This window comes from Macaca thibetana, chromosome 17 (assembly GCF_024542745.1).
Source record: "Macaca thibetana thibetana isolate TM-01 chromosome 17, ASM2454274v1, whole genome shotgun sequence".
Lineage (NCBI taxonomy): Eukaryota > Metazoa > Chordata > Mammalia > Primates > Cercopithecidae > Macaca > Macaca thibetana.
In genome coordinates, this window is record NC_065594.1 from 21,866,600 (window position 1) to 21,888,112 (window position 21,513).

The following is a 21,513-nucleotide window of genomic DNA, read 5'->3' on the forward strand; positions in this document are numbered from 1 at the left end:
AGTAGCAGGCAGCAACTGCAGCTTTTGGCAGGATCCATTTTGCCAGTCTTGGAAACTCTTCCCCATTGTGGCATTCTTTTGGAGGATTTTTCTCTCTTTGGAGGATTATCCTCTTTTGGAGGATTATACAAAAGAGTAGAAGCATATAGATGTTTTGGAAGTGGGTTTGGCCAGGAAATCACATCTGTTGTCAAACTGTCATTAAGAAGAATAAAATAAAATATCGAGAAAGGTAGCAAGGTAATGGATAACTGAAGGGAAAGTTAAACTCCTAAGTTTATTTTAATCAAACACTTAAGTCTCTGGCCTCCCTTCTACCTAAATATTCTCATATATTGATTCAAAATAAGTGTCACCCCCTGTTTCTCTTTTGCTCTACTCCTAACTTCAAATGCGAATATTGGTAAACTAGTTCAAAAGACCAACAGTGAGGGGAAAAGTCTTGGAAAGTTTAGTGTTGGTTGTGTATGCTTTTTATTGGAGATCCTGACTTACGAATATTTTTCTTTCTAACACACTTGAATTAACTAATTTTATATATTTTTTGTGATACCAAAGACATCAGCAGGCATAGCATGTTACAAATGTAATCTTCCTACTTATTCCTATTAATGTACCGCATATAAAGCACATCATTTAAAAATATTTGAAGTAGCCAACTGAAAAAAGTACATGTATGTGTGCACATATATAAATAAAACCTAATAACTACTTAGAAAACATTGTAAATGAACTGTGTTCTCCAATTAAAACATAAAAGCAGCAGCAATCTCTAGTGAAAGGAAGGAAATAAAGAAAATAGAGATCAGTTCTCATTTTTTTAACCTTCAGTGGACAGAATTATTCCCACTTAAACAAAGAGGGAAAAGTTTACTGCAAATCATTAATTGCTTTGTTCATACCCTAAAAACCTTATAGGGAAAAATCACACCTTGGTCACACTGAGTGACAGAGAAACAGTTGTCAGAGTTAGACATGTTTTCCACTAGAAGAAAAATCCAGTTACCAACTACATATGGGCTCATTCTGGGTTCCTGGAACTGATAGCACATCAGCATGTCTTCTGAGACTCGTGCATGGCATGTTATTACAGCTGTATATCATCAGAGCAAAAAAAAAATAATTGGTTTTCCTCGGAGTATCTCTAAGTTGATGTCATATTCAATAACCCTGTAGTTGAAAAATCTATATATGATGGATGGACTCTGGACTATCTTTTGAATTTAATTCCTCCTGTGCCAGCTTCTCTAGGCCCTGTCGTACCTGTCATTTTTAGGTGAGCACATGCAGTATTTACAAAATGCAACCAGGGACCAGGCATGGTGGCTCACGCCTGTAATCCCAGCACTTTGGGAGGCCAAGGCGGGTGGATCATCTGAGGTCAGGAGTTTGAGACCAGCCTGGCCAACTTGGCAAAACCCTGTCTCTACTAAAAATGCAAAATTAGCTGGGCGTGGTGATGCGCACCTGTAATCCCAGCCACTAGGGAGGCTGAGGCAGGAGAATCACTTGAACCCGGCAGGCAGAGGTGGTGGTGAGCCGAGATCATGCCATTTGCACTCCAGCCTGGGTGACAGAGTGAGACTCTGTCTCAAAAAAAAAAAAAAAAAAAAAAAAAAAGCAACCAGGCACTATTTCTGCCAGATAACGAACTGCTGAAGAACAATTTGTCTTGCACGTACATTGGCCTCATTCAGTCTTAACCATGTCACCACGGAGCCAGTCTCACCTGGCAACCCCACACTGGGGTCAGTGCCGAGGTGCAGCTTGAATCAGTTCTGTGCATCACAGCATGAGGGTGGTGGCTTCCCTTTCTCTGAATTTGAGGGCTTCAAATACAGCCTTAAACATACAGCCATCTAAGATGGGCTTCCATGCGCACTGCCGGCACATCCTCATCAAGAATTCTTCCTTGTGAAAATAAGTACGACATCTGGATCCACTAAGGATGCTTCTTTTGTTCATCCTGGACAAAAGGATCCAAACTTGGACGGGGAAGCCTGGAGCCGACTGTCCTGGATTAGCCTAGCATCAGTACCCTGCATGGCCCTATTTGTCAGCATTGCAGGTCTAGCCTTGGGGGTGACTTTAGGATGTGGCCTCTGCTAAGGGGCTTAGAGTTTAATCTCAGGGTTCAAAGCTGCTCTTGAGCCTGGGGATATGGCTTGTTGGAACTAGATGCAACCTGGCCTCCAGTTGGAAGTGGCATGCCCAAAATTTGAAATTCAGATTTGTGACACATGAGATGCAAATTAGTGTCTTCTTGAACTCAGTTTTATGTCTGACAATCAGTTAATATATACAGTTACAGAAAGGCAAAACCCCCATTAGTCTGTATGCCACTAATTTGAAATGTATATAATATAATCTTGACGAAATTAATCTCACCTTTTACCAGAAGGCAATGTTGTTTAAATTAATAAGTTAATAACGAAAATATTAAGTTAATTACTAACAATTATTTAAGAGAACAGATGAAGACAACAGAATTTCCTTACCTATTAGCAGAGCTTCTTTCTCTGATTTTAAGCCTTGGCTTCTTTTCTCAATATTATTCTCTCGGTCTTGGTTGACTAATGCAACTGTCAACACATTGATTTCCTATAAAGTTAAAAACCAAAAACCATATATAGGTTTATGTAGATTCTGTGCATGTCAATAAAAAACACCAGATCTCTTAAACTCTATAAATGAGGTCATCATTTCTATTTATAACTAAAGATCAAATCTTTTATACAATTGATCTATTTGCCCAACAGTAGAAAAGTAATTATGCAAAGTTAGGCTCCTAGATACTGCTCCCAGCATACCAAGTAATTCTCTGCACAACTGGCAAATTTGGCACAAATTACCATAGATTTTTGTCCATGTTTTCATTAAACTCTGTTCACTAAAACTGTATTTGACTATAACTACTTTAACATGTTTTATTTCAAATACGAATAATCTTTGGGAAAGCATACAGGAAACTGATTTATAATACCATGCTAAAAATTTGCGTGAGTGTGTGGAGAAACAGGGCCTATTGGGGAGCTAAGATAGAACCGTTAGAAGTGTTTTTAAATTGAGTAGGTATGGATCCTCATGAATAAATGCAAGAGGCAGATAAAGCAAAGCTTGGAAAATTCTTTTTTGTTTTTTTTGAAAACTAAAAATGAAGAGTTGTACAACAAGCCAATAACATGTGAAACATTGAGGCTGGACTAATTTTAGTTCTTTCTGTGATCTTTTACATTTAAAAACAGAGATGAAGATTTAACTCATACCATCCTAGACTTTTGATATTAGGACTCAAAATGGAGAGTGACTTAATGGAAAGTCAGATTAACGATCCGCCTATATGACCTGCATATATGGGATAGTAGAATCCTATTGTTGATTGTGTTTCCATTGAGGCTGGCTCCCAATATCCCGTTTTTGATTTGTAAGAGCATCTTTCGTCTCTAGTAACCTTTGATGTACAGCTGGCTCCAGACTTAGCTTAGACCACTCCCCAAACTCAAAAAAGAAGTTGAGTCTTATTGGAGGAAAGTTGCTCACTGAAAGATGGCTCCAAAGAAGGACTAGTATATTGAGCAGTGGCGGGGAACCTGCAGGAATGATAGAGAACAGGTAGGGAGAGCCAAATGGAAGAAGAAGAATTCAGAAGGTTTGAACAAATGGGTTGACAGATGTTCCCAGAACAGAAAGTGGTTATAGGAGAGATATTTAGATAGTTAGTACAAAGCAACAAAACTGGTCAGATCCAAGAATACAGGAAGTATTGGGAGCATGCCGAGCCTGCAAAAAGTGAAAACCACACCTGAAGGCATTCAAAGAAAAATAAACTCAGCACATGCCATCAAAACAGATCTATGAGCTTAATTTAACTTATGAGCTACTACTTTGTAATCCAGGGGTAATTAGAAATTGCCAAGAAAGAAGGCTCTACTGAGAAACTGCAGTTGGTAATATCTGATGAGCATTTTAGAGGCTCCTCTTAAGGTCCCACTTATTTGCTGAAGACCAAGTGATGAAGACTGAATGAGAAATGAAAATGGATAAGGTAAAGAATTGAGAAAATCACAATGATGTGATGATATATCACAGGGAAGACCTTGGTTGGCTAGAGGGTATAACAGGCCTCAGGCTGATGGTAGGAAAATCCCAATAAGGACAGGAGTCAGAAAGAGTTTGGGGAGTGGTCTAAGCTAAGTCTGGAGCCAGCTGTACATCAAAGGTTACTAGAGATGAAAGATGCTCTTACAAATCAAAAACAGGATCTTGAGAGCCAGCCTCAATGGAAACACAATCAAGAATTTTAAAATAGAACAAATCCAAAGGCTTATTATGTATATGGGATTAGAACATTTATAAAGAGGAATTGCAGGAAAGGAAATAGAAATTCCTCCTATAATAAAATAACATTTGGTACTTTCCGATTAGGCTGATTAGGCACTTTCTGGATTGGAGCAGAGCAGGTCTGTGTGTACACATCATCTTTCTGGGGTAGTGGGGTCAGTGGGCCTGCTGAATTCTGTTAGTTATATGCCCTAAGGACAAATAGGTCCCACAGGGACTTGGCACTGGACTTCCGGGCCTGGGAGGTTAAGATTGCTGAGCAGATGCAGGCTGAGGCTCTGTAAGGTCTCCCGAGAGAGGTGTAGGAAGAAAGAGGATGGAAGAACATTAACCAGGATAATGACTGCATCATTAAAAAAATACAAAAAATGAACCCTGGAGCTGAGTGGAAATAATATCTCCAAGACAGGGTGATCTGTTCACAGCCTAGATGATAATTGGGGCCAAATGAAATTATTCAGAATGAGTTTAGCAGATAACAGGCCCACATTAATTGCCAAGACTGAGTGGTGTCCTGGGGCCATCACACAGTTGAAGATCCAGTTTCATTGAGGGAAATGGACTGCAGAGGGCAGGCAGATGTCAGGAGCCAGCAGAGAAAGGCAAGGGCAGAATAGACAGACCACCTGAGAATGCTGTTTTCTTCCCAGGTCCAAAAGTAGAGTCACATAGAAAGGGGCACTCTGAGCAAGGCTCAAAGAAATGCTGCTGAATCAACAGTGTCTACAAGGAGCCAGATAAGACTCAGTGATTCTTGCTTTGATGATGTTTTAGGGTTGGAAAAATTAGTATGGAAAGGTAAGAGTCTTAGGGTCACCGTTCTGTGGAAGTATTTCTTGAGATTGGATACTGGAGTGTGTGCTCTGCTGACCACAAATGGTGTGCTCTCACGCAGTCAGGGCCAGTGACTGGAGTGGACACATCTCTCTGCATGGTTCCCACAACAGTCCAGCAGGCCTGGGCTTGACGGAGACCCAAGGCTTGGCAGATATCCCAGCTTATGGGGACATCTGTGAGTTTTGTTCAGGTTGGAGACAGAGTTGTTTTTCTGACTCCTCTAGGAGGGAGAACAGCTATGCTGGAAGTGGTACAGGATCACTGAAGCTGATCAGGCAGGCTCCAAGGAATGTTTGCATCTTATAATAAACTGGCCTTAAGAATCTCCAAAAGGGAAAACATCATTTCCATTAGAATCAAGGGTGTGCCCAAGCATATTAAATAATCTATAGCATCGAGTGAAGTGGACCAACTTGTGACCACTCAGAAGAGTCACTACTGACTAAGCTCTAGATCCTCAACCTGCCTTGGGCATGGTATAAGCCCAGGCTCTTGCTGACAGAGTCACAGAGCTAATTAGATGGGTGAATGCTTATGTCATCCGTTTTGCCAAAGAGCACAGTTAAAGTTCATATAATTGTGTTTCAAGGGATAGAAGACAGGATAGTGATTTTAGACAGCCACATTATATGTTGTGGTTTTACTTTTTCCAACTATTAAAAAAGGAGAGTTTTGTTTTAATGACTTTAATCATGGGTTTAATCATGTGTTCCTTAGAAAAATAAGGTTAATTTGATTTGTTTGTATTTATATTGGTATTGTTCAGTTGAACAAGATAATGACAAGTATTGATAACCTCCAAGTTTGGGGTAGTCTACAAAGTAGATATAAGCAACAACTGTACCCTCTCTCTCTGTTTTTATTTAATGTCTAGAAATAGAGCTCCATCATCATGATTGGTTAAGGTGAAGGGAATACACAGAATGTGGAATTAATTAATTCCCAAACCAATTCCCTGTTGCATTTAAGCTAAGTCAGTTTTTACTTTCAGCTACCGAATAAATATTTATGCTACATACAGACATCACATGCCTACTATATGCCAAGGAGTTCTAAGTTTTTAAGAATATGGCATTCAAAGTGATCAGAAGTGCAAGCTTACCCAGGGACCAGCAAGCAATTCTTATAAAAGGTCTAAAAGAAAGAAATATGAGTAGATGAAGCTGGAGAAGTAGGTAGATCATGGTAAGAAGTTTAGATTTTATCTGGGAGGCTTGACAAGTGAAGAGTTTTCAGCTCTGTGTTTTAGGACATTGGTTTGGAGGCAAATGAAACGAGTCAGCCTACTGCAAAAGTGTATCCATTTTTACCTTTTGATGATGACAGTCAAAACCCAAAATCAATGGTATGCAAAGTGCAAACAGCATTTAAGAGGTAGAACTAAAAAAAAAAAAAAATCTGGTGACCTGGCGGCTGATGAAAACATTGAGAACAAGTAGGTGGCTCAGTGAATAGGAAAATGGAGAAAGAAGCTAGTCTGGAAGAAGATTGCGTGTTCAGTTTTGGAAATGTTCAACTTAAGGTTTCTATAGCATCTTGTCAAAATATTTTGGAGGAAGTAGGATGTGCACGTTTCTGAACTTAGAAGCAAGGCTCTGACAGCTCTTTTTATGGGGCCTTTCTCTGGTTTTGTTTGCAGCAGGAAATCTTGATGTTTTCTTGTGGGACAAAGAGCAGGCTTGCTTACACTTGCTATAAAAAACGTAGATTCCCAAGCTCAGTGTTTCTATCTTGTAACACAAACCACTGCATGTACTGGCATCCTTCTGGGCCCCTCTATGGAGATGCTCAGGTTATAAGATCCATGAGAGTAAGTCTGGTGAAGCCAAAATTCTTCTGGGAACAGTCTCTCAGTTGGATTTCATATTCTCTACACAGGACATTCCAACGAATCTTTTTAGTAATTGGGGAACACATATTATGGGACACTGAATCATAAATTATGCATGGTTTTGCTCCTTTCTTAAAAAATTCATGGTCCTTATTACTCTCTCCACCCCAAGTCTCTAGAGAATGGAAAGGACCTTATCAGAATGGGAAAGTTTTACCATTAGAAACATAAAGTTATGAAGACCCTTTATCCTTTTATCACCTTAAAATTCTTTAGCCTGATAGATGCAACATGCCCAGAAGAATGATGAGTCTACAGATATTCCGGAAAAGAGGTTCCAAATGCCTAGCCATTACAAAGTAGAAGTGAGCGAGCGGGGATGGGATGGGAGGTGAGGAAGGCTACTAAGTACAAATTGTTAGTGGTATACAAAGTACACAGCAGGAAGGGAACATGAGGATGGAGACCAAGAGTGTCCTCCCAGTGAGATCTATTGGATTATGAAGTAGTCTCCCAAAGGAAGTGGCAGGAACACAGTAAAAAGCACCCCAGACTAGAAAATGCACTGCAGGTAAGTAACAATTCTGCACTTGACATGAGATTGGAGATTACCTAATAAATCTTTTCTCAGTCTACGTTTTAACTCTAATTTCTGTGATACTTAGAAGGAGTCATTAAAGGGGCTGGAGAAGAGGTTTTCAGTAACTGGAAACTAGATATCACAGACTTTTAAAGAGACTTCTTAAAGAGTTAGCTACTTGAAGGCAGAAATTTCCCTTCTAAGAGTCCTCATCACTTACTTTGAGAAATGATCAAAGTAATTTATCATTTAGAGGAGCTCTTTTTCAATAGTTTACTGAGCTAGAATAGTGCTTTGTTATTTTTTGTTTCTCTCCACCTACCCAAGCCCCTAAGGACCAAGAAAATGGCTTCCCCGGCTTGTAAAATCCTTCTGTTACTGCTTTCACTTAATTATTCCTGTGGTTTCCTTACCTTTAGGGCTGTTTTCTTTCTGTTGCAAAGCTTCTTGAATACATGTTGTCCACCTGTGTGTACTGCCTCATCATCTGAAATCTCAGCTTTTTCATCAGTCACGCCAACAAATCTACTCTGAAATATTTCCAGTGACCGTCTTCTTGCCAAATGATTATTTTCTCAGTCCTCTGACCAAGTGATATTTGACACTCTTGACACTGGCCCCTCTTAAACCATCTGCCTCACATCTGCTACACAGGAGGTCCTGGTCTTTTTCCTCCTAATTTCTTGTTTAGTCTTCACTGGCTTTTTTGTTCCCTCTGCTGGCCCAGTGAATGTAACGAAGAGGTTACTCTCTTCCTCCTCTTCTCTAGCTTTGGCCCTTTCCAAAGTGTGGTCCCCAATTTTTCTTCTCTATTCCCTTTTATTAGAGTTCTTTCATTCTCATGGATTCAGCTATCATCAAACTTAATTCTTTAAGCTTCTGTTATTTACCACCAACTGACCACTGGGCTTGTCTGCTTGAATTTACCAATGCCCAGTTCAAATTCAGAATGGGAGGTGGCCATGAGGCAGTGGAAGAGACACTAAATACTTGGGTTTCAGACTTGGCTCTTCCTGCAACAGCTGGGTAACCTTGGCAAATTATTCAGCATCTTCAAGACCCAGATCACTTGTCTAAAAATGAGGGTGCTGGGTAGGGCTAATCATCTTTGAATAGTAGTTGATGGAACCTCATTAGCTTTATAGAGGTGACATGGAAGGCCCACGGGGACACATCTCTGGAATTCTACTCTTTTATTCCTTTCTTTTGTTTAATGATACAGGGCTCCTATGTAAAGCTTCATTTAAAGAAATGTCCTTAGACGGGGTGCAGTGGTTCACGCCTGTAGTCTCAGCACTTTGGGAGATGGAGGCAGGTGGATCACTTGAGGTCAGGAGTTCAAGACTAGCCTGGCCAACATGGTGAAACCCTGTCTCTACTGAAAATACAAAAATTAGCTGGGCGTGGTGGTGCAGGAGAATTGCTTGAACCCGGAAGGTGGAGGTTGCAGTGAGCTGAGTTCCACCACTGCACTGCAGCCCGGGGAACAGAGTGAGACTCTGTCTCAAAAAAAAAAAAAAAAAAAAAAAAAAAAAGTCTGAGTCCAGGTCTTTCCTGATGTAATTTTCTAAAATTCTATAATTTTATGTCTAAAACCCAGTTCACCTCACTCATCAAACTGCATCCTCTTTTAACTTTTCTGTTTTTATTAATGTGAGCATCATTCTTCCACTTGCTGGCGCTCAAACCCTCATTTTGTCTTTGGTTCATGCTCTACTATCCCCTAAGTGCTTTTAAGATGTCTCTAAATCCAGATTCTCTCAAGTGTCTGTGAGGTGTCTCTCGTGCCGCATTCCCATCTCCGCAACTGGTGCTCTACTCTCAGTTCTACTTGTTTCATACTTTGTTTTAGGGATGTGGTCTCACTGTGTTGAGCAGGCTGGTCTTGAACTCCTGGCCTGAAGCGATCCTCTTGCCTCAGCTTCCCAAAGCACTGGGATTACAGGTATGAGCCACTGCACCTGGCTGATTTCACACTTTGACCACTTGGACTGCTGCAGGAACCTCCTACTTTGTCTCTGCCTCTAGGCTCTTCCTCTTCCGGTCTGTCTTACATAATACCACCGGTCAATTTTCTAATATGTGACTCTTATCTCATCCAACTCTGCTTTAAAACTTCAGATGCTTTCTGACAACCTACAGAAAAAGTCAGATGCTACTGCTTGGCATTTGGGGCCTACTCCTATCAAACTAGCCTATCTTCTTTCTATGCTATGTCCGGAAATGCTCTTAGAAAGCTCTCTGCTTTTCCTTGCCACTTCCTACGTACATTTTACACACAGCACAAGTCCCGTATCTCTCAGAGGCATCTGTTTCAGGCCACTTGCAAGGCTTCCTTATCTGCACACGTTTCCTACGCCACTTATATGGCAGTTCATCGCTTATATATCACATTTCACCTTTTTGTTTCCTCCATAAAACCACTGCCGCCTTTAGACAGTAATCACAGTGATCTAAGCACGTGAGGCAGAATGGCCGAATGGAAGCTGTGTTCTAAATCTGTCATATTATTTACATACTAGATAACTTTAGGCAGGGCATTTCTCTAAGCCTTAACTGTTTTAAATGAAAAACATGGATAATACCCTATGCCTCTTCCCCATGGTCGCTGTGAGGACCAAATATAAGTGAGACAGTGCTTTCACAACTATAAATTTCTAGGAATATATTGCGGCGTCATTATTACAACCATTACTCACTTTTATGATTCACAGGATTGACTGGATACAGAACAAGCGCTGATATATACTTAGGGTACTGAATCCATGCAATAATTCTGTATAAGACTTTGACTAAAATTATATAAAAATATTTTTGCAAAAATGATAACTGTAGTTGTGTTCAAATAGTCGATATTTTCTATTTTCTCTTTTTCTGTGTCAGTGTTATTATCCTTATAATTAAAGAAGAAAGAAAAAGAAACCAATGATATACAGTTGTTGTTTTGAAGAGCTATATGTAAGGATAGCCAGTTGCTGAATACTTAATTAACATACTGAGTGACACCACCCACCCCCTAAATAGAGAAACCACCGCCAGGTGACTTCGCCTGTGACCCTCCAAGGGCTGGTGGCCTCCATAGCTGCTAGTGCAAGGTGAGTGGGACAGCTGATAAGATCTGTGTGGTAAAGATTCACCATGTCACACCTGACTCTGCCAGCAGCATACCGCAAGGCTCGTTTTCTTTCCCTGCCCGCTTGTTCTGTGGCTGTCTTTTGCTGTTGGCTCAGTTCTGCTAATTGCTCATAGGCCCTACTCTTAAACATCACACTTCTTGAAATCTGGGGCCCTATAGATAATTGTCAAGATGTCTATCAGCGACATTCTTATCCTTTACTCCCATTTTGCAAAGTATCAAAAGCAATTCATCAAATGATATGCCAGTTGCCTATAACCTACAAATTATTCCTTATATGATTAGAACTGTGGTTGGGGGAGGATGGAGAATGGAGATACCCCTCACACTTTCCTTTATGAGCCAGAGACTAGCACATAGCAGGTGCCTAGTGGCTGATACATGAAAGAATGAGCCACAAACAATGGCCTGGAATATTGTAAACATGATGATTTGGACATAGAAGACACTGGTTCTATTTGCCACTGGCCTGCTGTGTTCCTTTGTTTCATTTTTGCTCTTTGTACAAAGACAGGATTGAAGTGGATGACCTCCACAGTGTCTTCCTGCTCCCTGATTCCATGCCTGCTCTGTGCCCTTTTCCCTGACTTGGACCTTCCCTTCAGATTCAGGTAGCCAGCTTGGTACAGACCATATAAACTTATCCTTTATTTCTGATGCCAATAAGAATTAGAGAGGAAAGAGGAAGCAGAGTGAGAAAAACAATTAAAAACCAAATGGATGAGGAAAGGATTGATAAGCATGAGTGACTAAGCTTTAGAATTTTTTATGGTTTCTTATGGGAACATAAGAATGCACCCATCCCCAAAGAGTGAGCAGGATCTCAGGAATTTCCTGTGGGGCAGAAATCCTGAGGCCTTGATGATCTGTTGTGAAATCTTGGCACTGCCCATCCCGAGGGTCATGGGCTCTCACCACTTCTGCCCTTTCCTAGAAGCCTTTGATGATCAAGGTCTGTACAAGGGGAGCCTCAGAGGCCCAACAGTTTTCAGCACCAGAGAGACAATCTGAAAGCAGATGTGTGGGGCTCCAAGATGCAGTGATTCATCATGATGTGACCATATTTTACATTCTGAGATGTTCCACCTCATTGGGGTTCAATTGCTGGATCGGGAGCACATACATTATGTCTTCAGACAACTCCAAGAACTGTGTTTTCTAAGATTTCCAATTGCAAAGATTAAAATAGGCGAGAACTAGTTACGGGTCACATAAAGGACCCTTTAAAGAAAGATGAAAACAGTGTAGTTTAGTGCCAGAGATACCCAGATACAGCATTTATCCTGGTGGCCTTCTTTCTAGGTCATCATTGGTTATATTTATTTAACAAACACCTGTACAGTACTTACTATATGTAGGAAGTGTTATAAGCACTTGACAAATATAAACTCACTTAATTGTCATAAGCGCTCTTCGAAGTCAGGCTATTACATTCTCAATTTACAGGTTAAGAAAATGAATAATGAGGCTAATGACTTGTCTGAGGTCACACAACTAGTTAGAAGTAGGCTCAGGATCTGAACCAATGTTGTCTCACTCCAGAGTCCTAACCACCGCACTAGGTTGCCGGTTGCGTGGGTATTGAGTGCCTGTGGCGCTCTGTGACCAAATCCCTCCTGAGGGCTGTCTATAGTCCTAGCTCACTCAGGAGCCAGCAAGGCTCCACGCAGGCCTGGTGAGCTGTGCTTCTTGCACAAACATGAAAGGAAAGGGGAGCAGGGAGGAAGCCACCCAGGGGCTGGCTGAGGAGCAGCATTAGCAGGGACTGAGGGGGCTGGCTGGCTGCTGCTGTTGGTGGTGACGGACTTCTTTAGTGTGACTTTTAACCACAGTCTGTGCAACGGGGAGGGATTTCAAAGGCAGGGTGCTGGGGCCAATGAAGAAGAAGAGGTGGGACACATGCTTTCTTGACTTGAAGGCTGTGGGTGTGGGAAAGCCAAGGTCAAAGCAGCACTCCAAAAGACTGTGGCTGGGCCACATGCAGGATTGGCTGGGCAGGTGGAGAGGCTCAGGAAAGGAGGACCCCAGTGCTTCTCCAGTCACACCCCAAGGATGTGGCAATAAGATGGAACCACAAAGGTGGTGGGAAGAGAGAGAAAAGGTGGATACAGAAGCCATTCTGAAGGAAGAATGGAAAGATTCTATGTGTGAAGCAGAGAGGGGCGAGTTAAAATCATTTAAACAAGTCAAGTCTACATAGCTAGCAGAATATGGATACCAGAATCAGACATCACGAAGAATTAGAAGTATTGCCTCTAGGCTGGGTACGGTGGCTTGCACCTGTAATCCCAGCACTTTGGGAGGCCGAGGCAAGTGGATCACCTGATGTCAGGAGCTCGAGACCAGCCTGACCAATATGGTGAAACCCTGTCTCTACTAAAAATACAAAAATTAGGCATGGCAGCATGCATCTGTAATCCCAGCTACTTGGGAGGCTGAGGCAGGATAACTGATTGAACCCGGGAGGTGGAGGTTGCAGCGAGCCGAGATCGCGCCACTGCGCTCCAGCCTGGGCAACAGAGGAGACTCCGTCTCAAAAACAATAATAAATAAATAGATAAATAAATAAATAAATATTGCCTCTAATATTTTAAAATATTGGAGTTGAGGTCTTAGAAAGGCAGCTGGAAATAGGGAAGATGAGGGTCATGGGCTCTCACCCCCTGTGCCCTTTCCCAGCAGCCTTCCATGGTCAAGGTCTGCCCAGGGGAAGCCTCAGGAGATTTTTCATGGTGGTACTTCAGGCTGTGAAGGGCGTGGACTTGAGTAGCTACAGCAGTGTGAGTTACATTTTCTACATACTGAAGAGAAACAGCTATTTTTGAGATCAAGTGTATTTTTTCATTTGGTTATGTCCACAGTGGCATTCAGGCTGGGAATACCCCTTTCTGGCCTGCCTCTTGCATGGTCCCAGTGCACCTGTTGTCCCTACAGAAGTAGCAGCAGTGCTGCCTTTCACCCTCAAAGACATCGGTTTGAATTTTATGTGATCACTGTACCTACAGTCTCTACACAGCAACTCAGTACCTGGCACAGTGCTCTGTACACAGATGCAACTGGTGTTTTTAAAAGAAAAAATATCAATAGTAGACCCTCTAATATTACATCAAATGAATTTGTTACTACATAGAGAGGCCAGACCTCATGGGTGAAAATCACTGGCCATCATAAGGGTTTGGTCAGTACCCTGGGCCTGGAGTCAGCTAGAAGTCTATGAGGAATATATATGTATAGCGGATAGGGAAAAAAATTATGCAGTCACTTTGGGCATGTAATTTTACAGCCTTTTGGTCCCTAAATGCATTTATTGTAGTATCATTTTAGAATAACACAATTTCTTTAATCTCATAGACTGAAGGAGGTAAGGAAGTTAATTTTTCATTTGTATCTACTATTAATGCTTTCAGTGTTTTAAGTATTAACTTTTAATTTTTTTGGAGACCAAAGCATAAACTTATAACCTTTTTCCTTTCTTTTCCAAAATATAAGATATATTTCCTACTTGACTTTCTTAGTAATAACCTTTGTTTTCTCATTACAAATAAAAATATGTATTCACTGTAGAAAATATATGAAATAAAGATTAAAAATTAACTGAAATTCTACTGAGATATAAATGCTATTAACATTCAGATATTTGCCTTTTATAGTTTATATATAACCCCCTCCCACATATATATAACATATATATGTGTTTGCATATATACATGTATGTATATATTGTTTAATTCTTATTTGAAAAATAGGATTATGATACATATATAGTCCCCAAATAGAATATTCTACATAAAGAACAGAGACTTTGATAGGAAAGGATCATTTCAATTTCTTAATGTTTCCCATTAAATACTAAGAGGATCACTGCTGCCTGGATCATAACTTAATAATGACTTTCACAGTTCACACCATGCTTAAATTGTGGTCTCAAGCTGGCAATTAAATGACTTTCTTTTGGTCTAGTTTTGTGACAGTCATGTTAAAAATGATCTAAAAACGAGAAAAAAAATCCCTTTGTGTCCAGTAACCGCATTCATTATTTAAACTGTTGTAGTATTTTATTTTTAGTTTTACTATATACCACTGTAGACATAACCAAATGAAAAAATACACTTGATCTCAAAAATAGCTGTGTGTTTCTCTTCAGTATATAGAAAATGTAACCCACACTGTTATAGCTACTGAAGTCCATGCCCTTCACAGCCCGTAAAAGTACAAACATGAAAATTCTCCTCAACCAATAAAAATAGAGCAGCAAACAGAAGAAACTAAAGTGAAATACTTTTTTAAAATGTATGTATGTGCATCCAGAATTAGTCGGTTTGATTTATCTTGTATGATACTAACTCTATTGCTGGGAAAGATTAATTGTATTATGGTGCTCTTGGCATGTTATTTTCTCAGTTCATTTCTCAGTATGACATTTCTTCTTTTTCTCTGCTACAAAGCACCCACCATCATAACTTTCACCTGCTGAGTTTATGTTACTAATGATAATATTAAAACTTAGAGGGTTGTTTGACCTTTATAGTGGTAAATTAGGTCATCAAAATAGATGGGACACAATCTGATAAATGGGAAAGAGAAAGATTTGATTATTATTAAAGTAAAATCAAATTTTACATGGTTTTCCTGGCATACTGTGAGATCTTAGTAAATGCTGAATATCTTCATTCTCTCACACCCCCAAATTGAATTCTCTCTATTCACCGCTGCCTTGCATATGCCACATATCACAACTGTTCCAAGAACCAAGTGTTCCTGATTGCTCCTGCATGGTGCATTGGAGATCCTCTGATTATAAACCAAATAATACAAATAATAGTGGTAATAATAATACTAACAGCCCTTATTGAGTGCTGGGTAGATGACAGGTGCTGTTCTCTTACTATCTCCATTTTACAGATTAAACACTGAAGTACAAGTATGCCTCACTATTTAATCTGTAAAATAGAGATAATAATAGTAACTTCCTTAAGTTTACACACCTAGAAGTTAGTGGCATCATGACTGGGCCCCAGACAGTCATACCCGAGGGCCTTTAGTCCATGCTGCCTTCTGAGTGAATGACCTCTCAGGAAACTATAGCTTCTCCACTTGGTTCAAGCCCTTGATCCCACCCCAAGTCTGTTCCTTACTGAGAAGTCTGCAGTCAGTCTTGAGTGAGTCCCTTTTCAGTTGTGTGCCCTCTCTTCATTGGGCCATGTGCTCCTGGAGGACAGTGACTGCTCTGTGATCCAATGTGCTCCCAACAGGCGGCACTGTGCCTGTCATGTGGACTTGGATGGACCTTGTTAGGAGTGGCTAGTTATGGGTCCAGTGATTTTTTTTTGTGTATTATCCAAATCAATGTGATTTCTTAATATCCAAATCAATGTGATTTCTTAAGAACCAGAGTCTCACAATTACTAATGATGTATTGTCTTTTGGGGTTGAATGGCAGCAAAGTGCAACATTTGGATTAAATGAAGTATCTGTACACCTCAGTTCAGTATAATTTGATTGGAATTTATTGAGCCGCCTCCTCTTTTCATTTATTGAGCACCTACAATAAGGGTACATTTTGTGTTAACACAACAAGATTCAAAGATGAATAATAGTGGTTCCTGCTATCAAAGAATGTAGGAGTCTAGAGGGCCGCCAGCTATGTAAAATGCATTAAAATACAGTATGACATAAGCCATGTAAAATATATTAAATACACTATGATACGCGCCATGATAAAGAAGAGCCAGGGTGCTGGGGAAGCCCAGAGGGGCACCTAGCCTGTCCTGGGGTGGAGAGTCTGTGGAAAAGTATGGTCCACAGGCTGGTAACACTGGCATTATCTGGGAGCTTACTAGAAATGCAAATTCTCAGGCCCCAGCTTGGACCTGCCCAATGGAAAACTCTAGGGTGGGGCCCAGCAATCTGTGTTTTAAAAAGCTATCTTAGATTCTATTGCTTATTAAAGTTTGAGAAGTATAACCTCAGAGAACAGAAGACTCACAGATACAACAATTAGACAAGAAAACATATCTAATTAAAACCTGTAAAATAAGAAAGTTGGATGATGTGATCTCTACCACCTCAGTTTTAACTGTCAGTCCACAAGACTTTTATACACATCTTAAAGTTAACTGGAGTGATGTGTGTTTATCATCAAGATCACCTGCAGATAATATGCAGAAGGGAAGTTTGTACTTCTCACCTAACCTCTCCAAACAGATTCACAGAGCCAACTGAGGCTGCTGTAGTTCCATCAATGCAATCATCAATCAATGAGTATTACTAATGTACCCACCTACATAGGCTTATTACTGTGTTAGGTTCTGCAAGGAATACATACAAATTCTCCACTTTAAGGAACATGATCTGAGCTGGGGAGATAAGCCTGTCATAAGTGGGTTGTTCAAGGTGGTTGGAATGATGATAAATTGTAGGAATCTGGAGAAGATGGTGATTGATTTGGACTGATTTTAGGGTAAGGACCTAAGAAATGGGAATTGAGCTAGGCTTAAAAACAGGCAGAATTTGCATTGCAGACTAAAAGGGTGATAAGATAGATGGAGAAGCTGAGTTATCAATACAAAATCTAATTATTTAGCATTTTTAATGAATGGTGCACCAAGCTGAATTTGACCTGTTGACTCAAGCCATTTATTCAGGAAATCAGGCCAACATTATTTCTGAATACCAGGCTGATAGTTATTCTGTTTTTACCAAGGGGACTAGTTTGAATACTGTCATATAAAATGGTCAGGAATGGTATATATGCTTATAGCTGTGAGGCTTATATGTTATGCCTATATGTGTGTGTGATTGTGCATGTGTGTGGTGAGGGGGCCAGAGAATTATACTGACACAGGTACTGGGGCTTGATGTAGATTGTACTTGTATATTGTTCCCATAGTTTCAAGTCATCTTCCTAAAATTTGGCATGAAAAGAAATTGCCTTTGCAAATTAGATTCTGCGAGTCTCATAAACATAAGTAGCTCACCAGCATACACTGAACAGTCTGGAAATTGTCCAGACAGAGAAAGCCACTCTATGATCTCATAGAGAGGCTGACAGAACAATAGAAACGACATGTTAGTGAGCATCACGGCCACAAGTCTCCCCTGCAAGGACAGTTTCAAGCTGGGAAAGCTGAGACTTTGAGGTTTTTCTTGGAAAAAAATAATGAACAGATTTCTGTTATATTAAGTGTTCCAAGCCTGGTTGAATGTTTTCAGGGGAACCTAGAGTTTTCAGAGAACGGCCTCCATATACCTGGCAAGGGGCTGCTGCCCAGAGAGGGTGACTGACAGGCAAAGACTTCCCTGGCTCTGACGTCTGCACAGCTTAGAAATGCAGAGTCTTTTTTTTTTTTTCTTCCTTCAGGAAACTCTTGCGGTCTTTCTATAAAAACATACTTTAAAACTGTAACAAAACATGTGAATGCCTTTTCCTTTGGGCAACAGCTTTCCTTCCGAATTCAACTTTTGCTCTGCCTGAATTAGGAACATGTGGAGGAGGTGAACACTGAGGTGCAGTTTGCTGAATTTCTGACATTTTGTGAGACCCTAGGTTAGATTTAAAGCCACTAGTGTGGGGTTCATAGTCTTGGAGGTTGGATTTAAATTCCAAGTTACAGGTGGTTACAAACAGGACGTCAGGTCCCCCTGGGCATGGTGGGCAGGGCAGTAAGGAGGGAAGGTGTAGCTGCATTTGGTGGCCATGAACTCACACCTGGGGATACTTCTCACTGTTAGGCCCCAGCAAGAGAAGGGGGTGGGCACGGAGAGGGGGGTCTCCATCAGAGCTGGGAAGAGTTTTGAGGTTGGAAGGATTAGGACACACTTCAGTCTGTAGCAGGAAATGTAAACATATTTATTGCCAAGTCGAATCTTTGTTTCCCCCAGGAAGCCCACCAAAAATGTTACTTGTAGACTGACATTTGAGCTTTTTTGCTTCCAGTTCAAGAGCCTTATTTTAGGATAAGCATTTCATTAAGTGTAGATATTTGTGCAGCTGCAAACATACCTTTGATGCAAGCGGATTTCACAGCTAGAGTTGGCAGGGCAGTTGCATGATGGTGAAAACTGCTGCTCTGCTGCCTGCCAGGGTCAATTTAGAAGGGCTGACGTGCACAGCACCATGAAACTTAGGCAGCTCTTCCTGTTCCAGTCTTTCCCACCTTTGTTCCCTTTTTTCTTCATTCTATCTTTGTACCTACTTTTTTCCTTGTCATTTTCCGACATATTTCCTCAAAGAAATGCCATATCCCAGTGAGCTATGTGTCAATGAGATGGATGAGGTTGGAGTGTGTGAAGAAATAGAGAATGACCGCCCTTTGCAGCACTGCAGAACCATCCTGGGAGAGCTGGAGAGTACCAGGCGAGGAATCCTTGTGGAAGACTAGCATCAAGGACAGAGTCAGACCAGCACTGGCTGGTGCATTTCACAACTGTCCCCTTCCTGGTCTCATGTGTGGTTAGCAGAAATGAAGTGGTGTGGAAATCACTATGGAATATTTAATAATCTAAATCATAAAAACAAATGTCTAGGAAGCCCTGTGGCTCCTGAGTGACATATAGAACTAAGAGGAAGGGGAGTTCACCTGCTGGTGCATCCTTGCTCCTGGTGGTTTTTATACCACTAATCCTGGTGCCTTGTCAGTGGAGACTGAAGGTGCTTGAGGAAAGGAGACTCCCTCCCCTCCCCTGCTGTTTTATGAGGCACTAGGGCAATCTTCTGCTTCCGTCCACCTTTTTGGCTCCCAACTCTTTCCATAGATGCTACTGTATGTTCCTCCTGTTCTTTGTTGCTCAGGATATCAGGCAGTGCTAAGCCATACCTCTTGTGCTATCAAAATACCAGTGACATTCTTCATAGAAACAGAAAAAAGTCCTAAAATTTATATGAAACCACAAAAGATCCCAAATAGCCAATGCAATCCTGAGCAAAAAGAACAAAGCTGCAGGCATCACATTACCTGACTTCAAAATATACTGTGAAGCCACAGTAACCAAAACAGCATGCCACTAGCATAAAAATAAACACATAAGACTATTAAGAGTAGAGAACCTAGAAATAAATCCATGCATTTATAGACAACTGATTTTCAACAAAGGTGTCAAAAACATATAATGGGGAAAGGACAGTCTTTTCAATAAGTGGTGCTAGGAAAACAGTATGCAGCAGAATGGAACTAGACCCCTATCTCTCACCATGTACGAAAATCAAGTCAAAATGGATTAAATACGTAAATATAAGACCTGAAAGTATGAAACGACTAGAAGAAAACATTGGGAGAAAATATTTGCAAACTCTCCATCTGACAAGTGATTAAGAACCGTAATATAAGGAATTAATAACATAAGGAACTCAATAGCAAAAAGACAAATAATCTATTAAAAATAGGCAAAATATCTGAATAGACACTTCTCAAAAGAGGACATACAAATGGCCAACAGTTGTATGAAAAGAAAAAAAAAAGATGAACATCACTAATCATCAGAGGAATGCAAATCAAAACCACAGTGAGATAGCATCTCACCTCAGTTAAAATGGCTTTTATCAAAAAGACAAAAAATAATGGATGGCAGTGAGGATGTGAAGAAAGGGGGAACCCTAGTACTCTGTTAGTGGGAATATAAATTAGTACAGTTGTAGAAAACAGTATGGTGGTTCTACAGAAAAGTAACAATAGAGCTACTATATGATCCAGCAATCCCATTACTGGGTATATATTCAAAAGAAAGAAAATCAATATACTGAAGAGATATATTGATATATTGCAGTGCTATTCACAATACTCAAAGAATCAACCTAGTGTCCATCATCAGATAAATGGGTAAAGAAACTGTGATAGGGGGTGCGCCCAAGATGGCCGAATAAGAACAGCTCCAGCCTCCAGCTCCCAGCGTGAGTGACACAGAAGACGGGTAATTTCTGCATTTTCAACTGAGGTACTGGGGTCATCTCACTGGGGAGTGCCGGACAATCGGTGCTGGTCAGCTGATGCAGCCCGACCAGCCAGAGCTGTAGCAGGGCAAGGCATCGCCTCACCTGGGAAGCACAAGGGGGACGGGAATTCCTTTTCCTAGCCAAGGGAAACTGAGACACACAACACCTGGAAAATCAGGTAACTCCCACCCTAATGCTGTGCTTTACCAAGGGTCTTAGCAAATGGCACACCAGGAGATTATATCCCACACCTGGCCCGGAGGGTCCCACGCCCACAGAGCCTCCCTCATTGCTAGCACAGCAGTCTGAGAGCTAACTGCAAGGAGGCAGCGAGGCTGCAGGAGGGGCGCCCGCCATTGCTGAGGCTTAAGTGGATAAAGCCACAGGGAAGCTCAAATTGGGTGGAGCCCACCACAGCTCAAGGAGGCAGGCCTGCCTCTATAGACTCCTCCTCTGGGGACAGACCATAGCTAAACAAAATGTAGCAGAAACCTCAGCAGAGGTAAATGCTCCTGTCTGATAACTTTGAAGAGAGCAGTGGATCTCCCTGCAGGGAGGCTGAGATCTGAGAACGGGCAGACTGCCTGCTCAAGTGGGTCCCTGACCCCTGAGTAGCCTAACTGGGAGACATCCCCCACTAGGTGCAGACTGACACCTCACATGGCAGGGTATACCCCTGAGACGAAGCTTCCAGAGCAAGAATCAGACAGCAACACTCGCTGTGCAGCAATATTCTATCCTCTGCAGCCACCGCTGCTGATACCCAGGCAAATAGGGTCTGGAGTGCACCTCAAGCAAACTCCAACAGACCTACAGCTGAGGGTCCCGACTGTTAGAAGGAAAACTAACAAACAGAAAGG

At 41.2% G+C, this 21,513-nt stretch overlaps 1 protein-coding gene across 6 annotated transcripts in view; it reads right to left on the reverse strand.

Annotated features, from left to right (window-relative positions):
- The window catches only part of ENOX1 (ecto-NOX disulfide-thiol exchanger 1), a 578,892-nt gene that overhangs the window by 20,515 nt on the left and 536,864 nt on the right, over positions 1–21,513 (reverse strand). For all 6 annotated transcript variants that reach the window (XM_050766189.1, XM_050766187.1, XM_050766188.1 and 3 more), the window contains one exon: positions 2,499–2,601. In XM_050766189.1, coding sequence (XP_050622146.1) covers positions 2,499–2,601 — 103 coding nt within the window. The remainder of the gene's footprint in view (positions 1–2,498; positions 2,602–21,513) is intronic.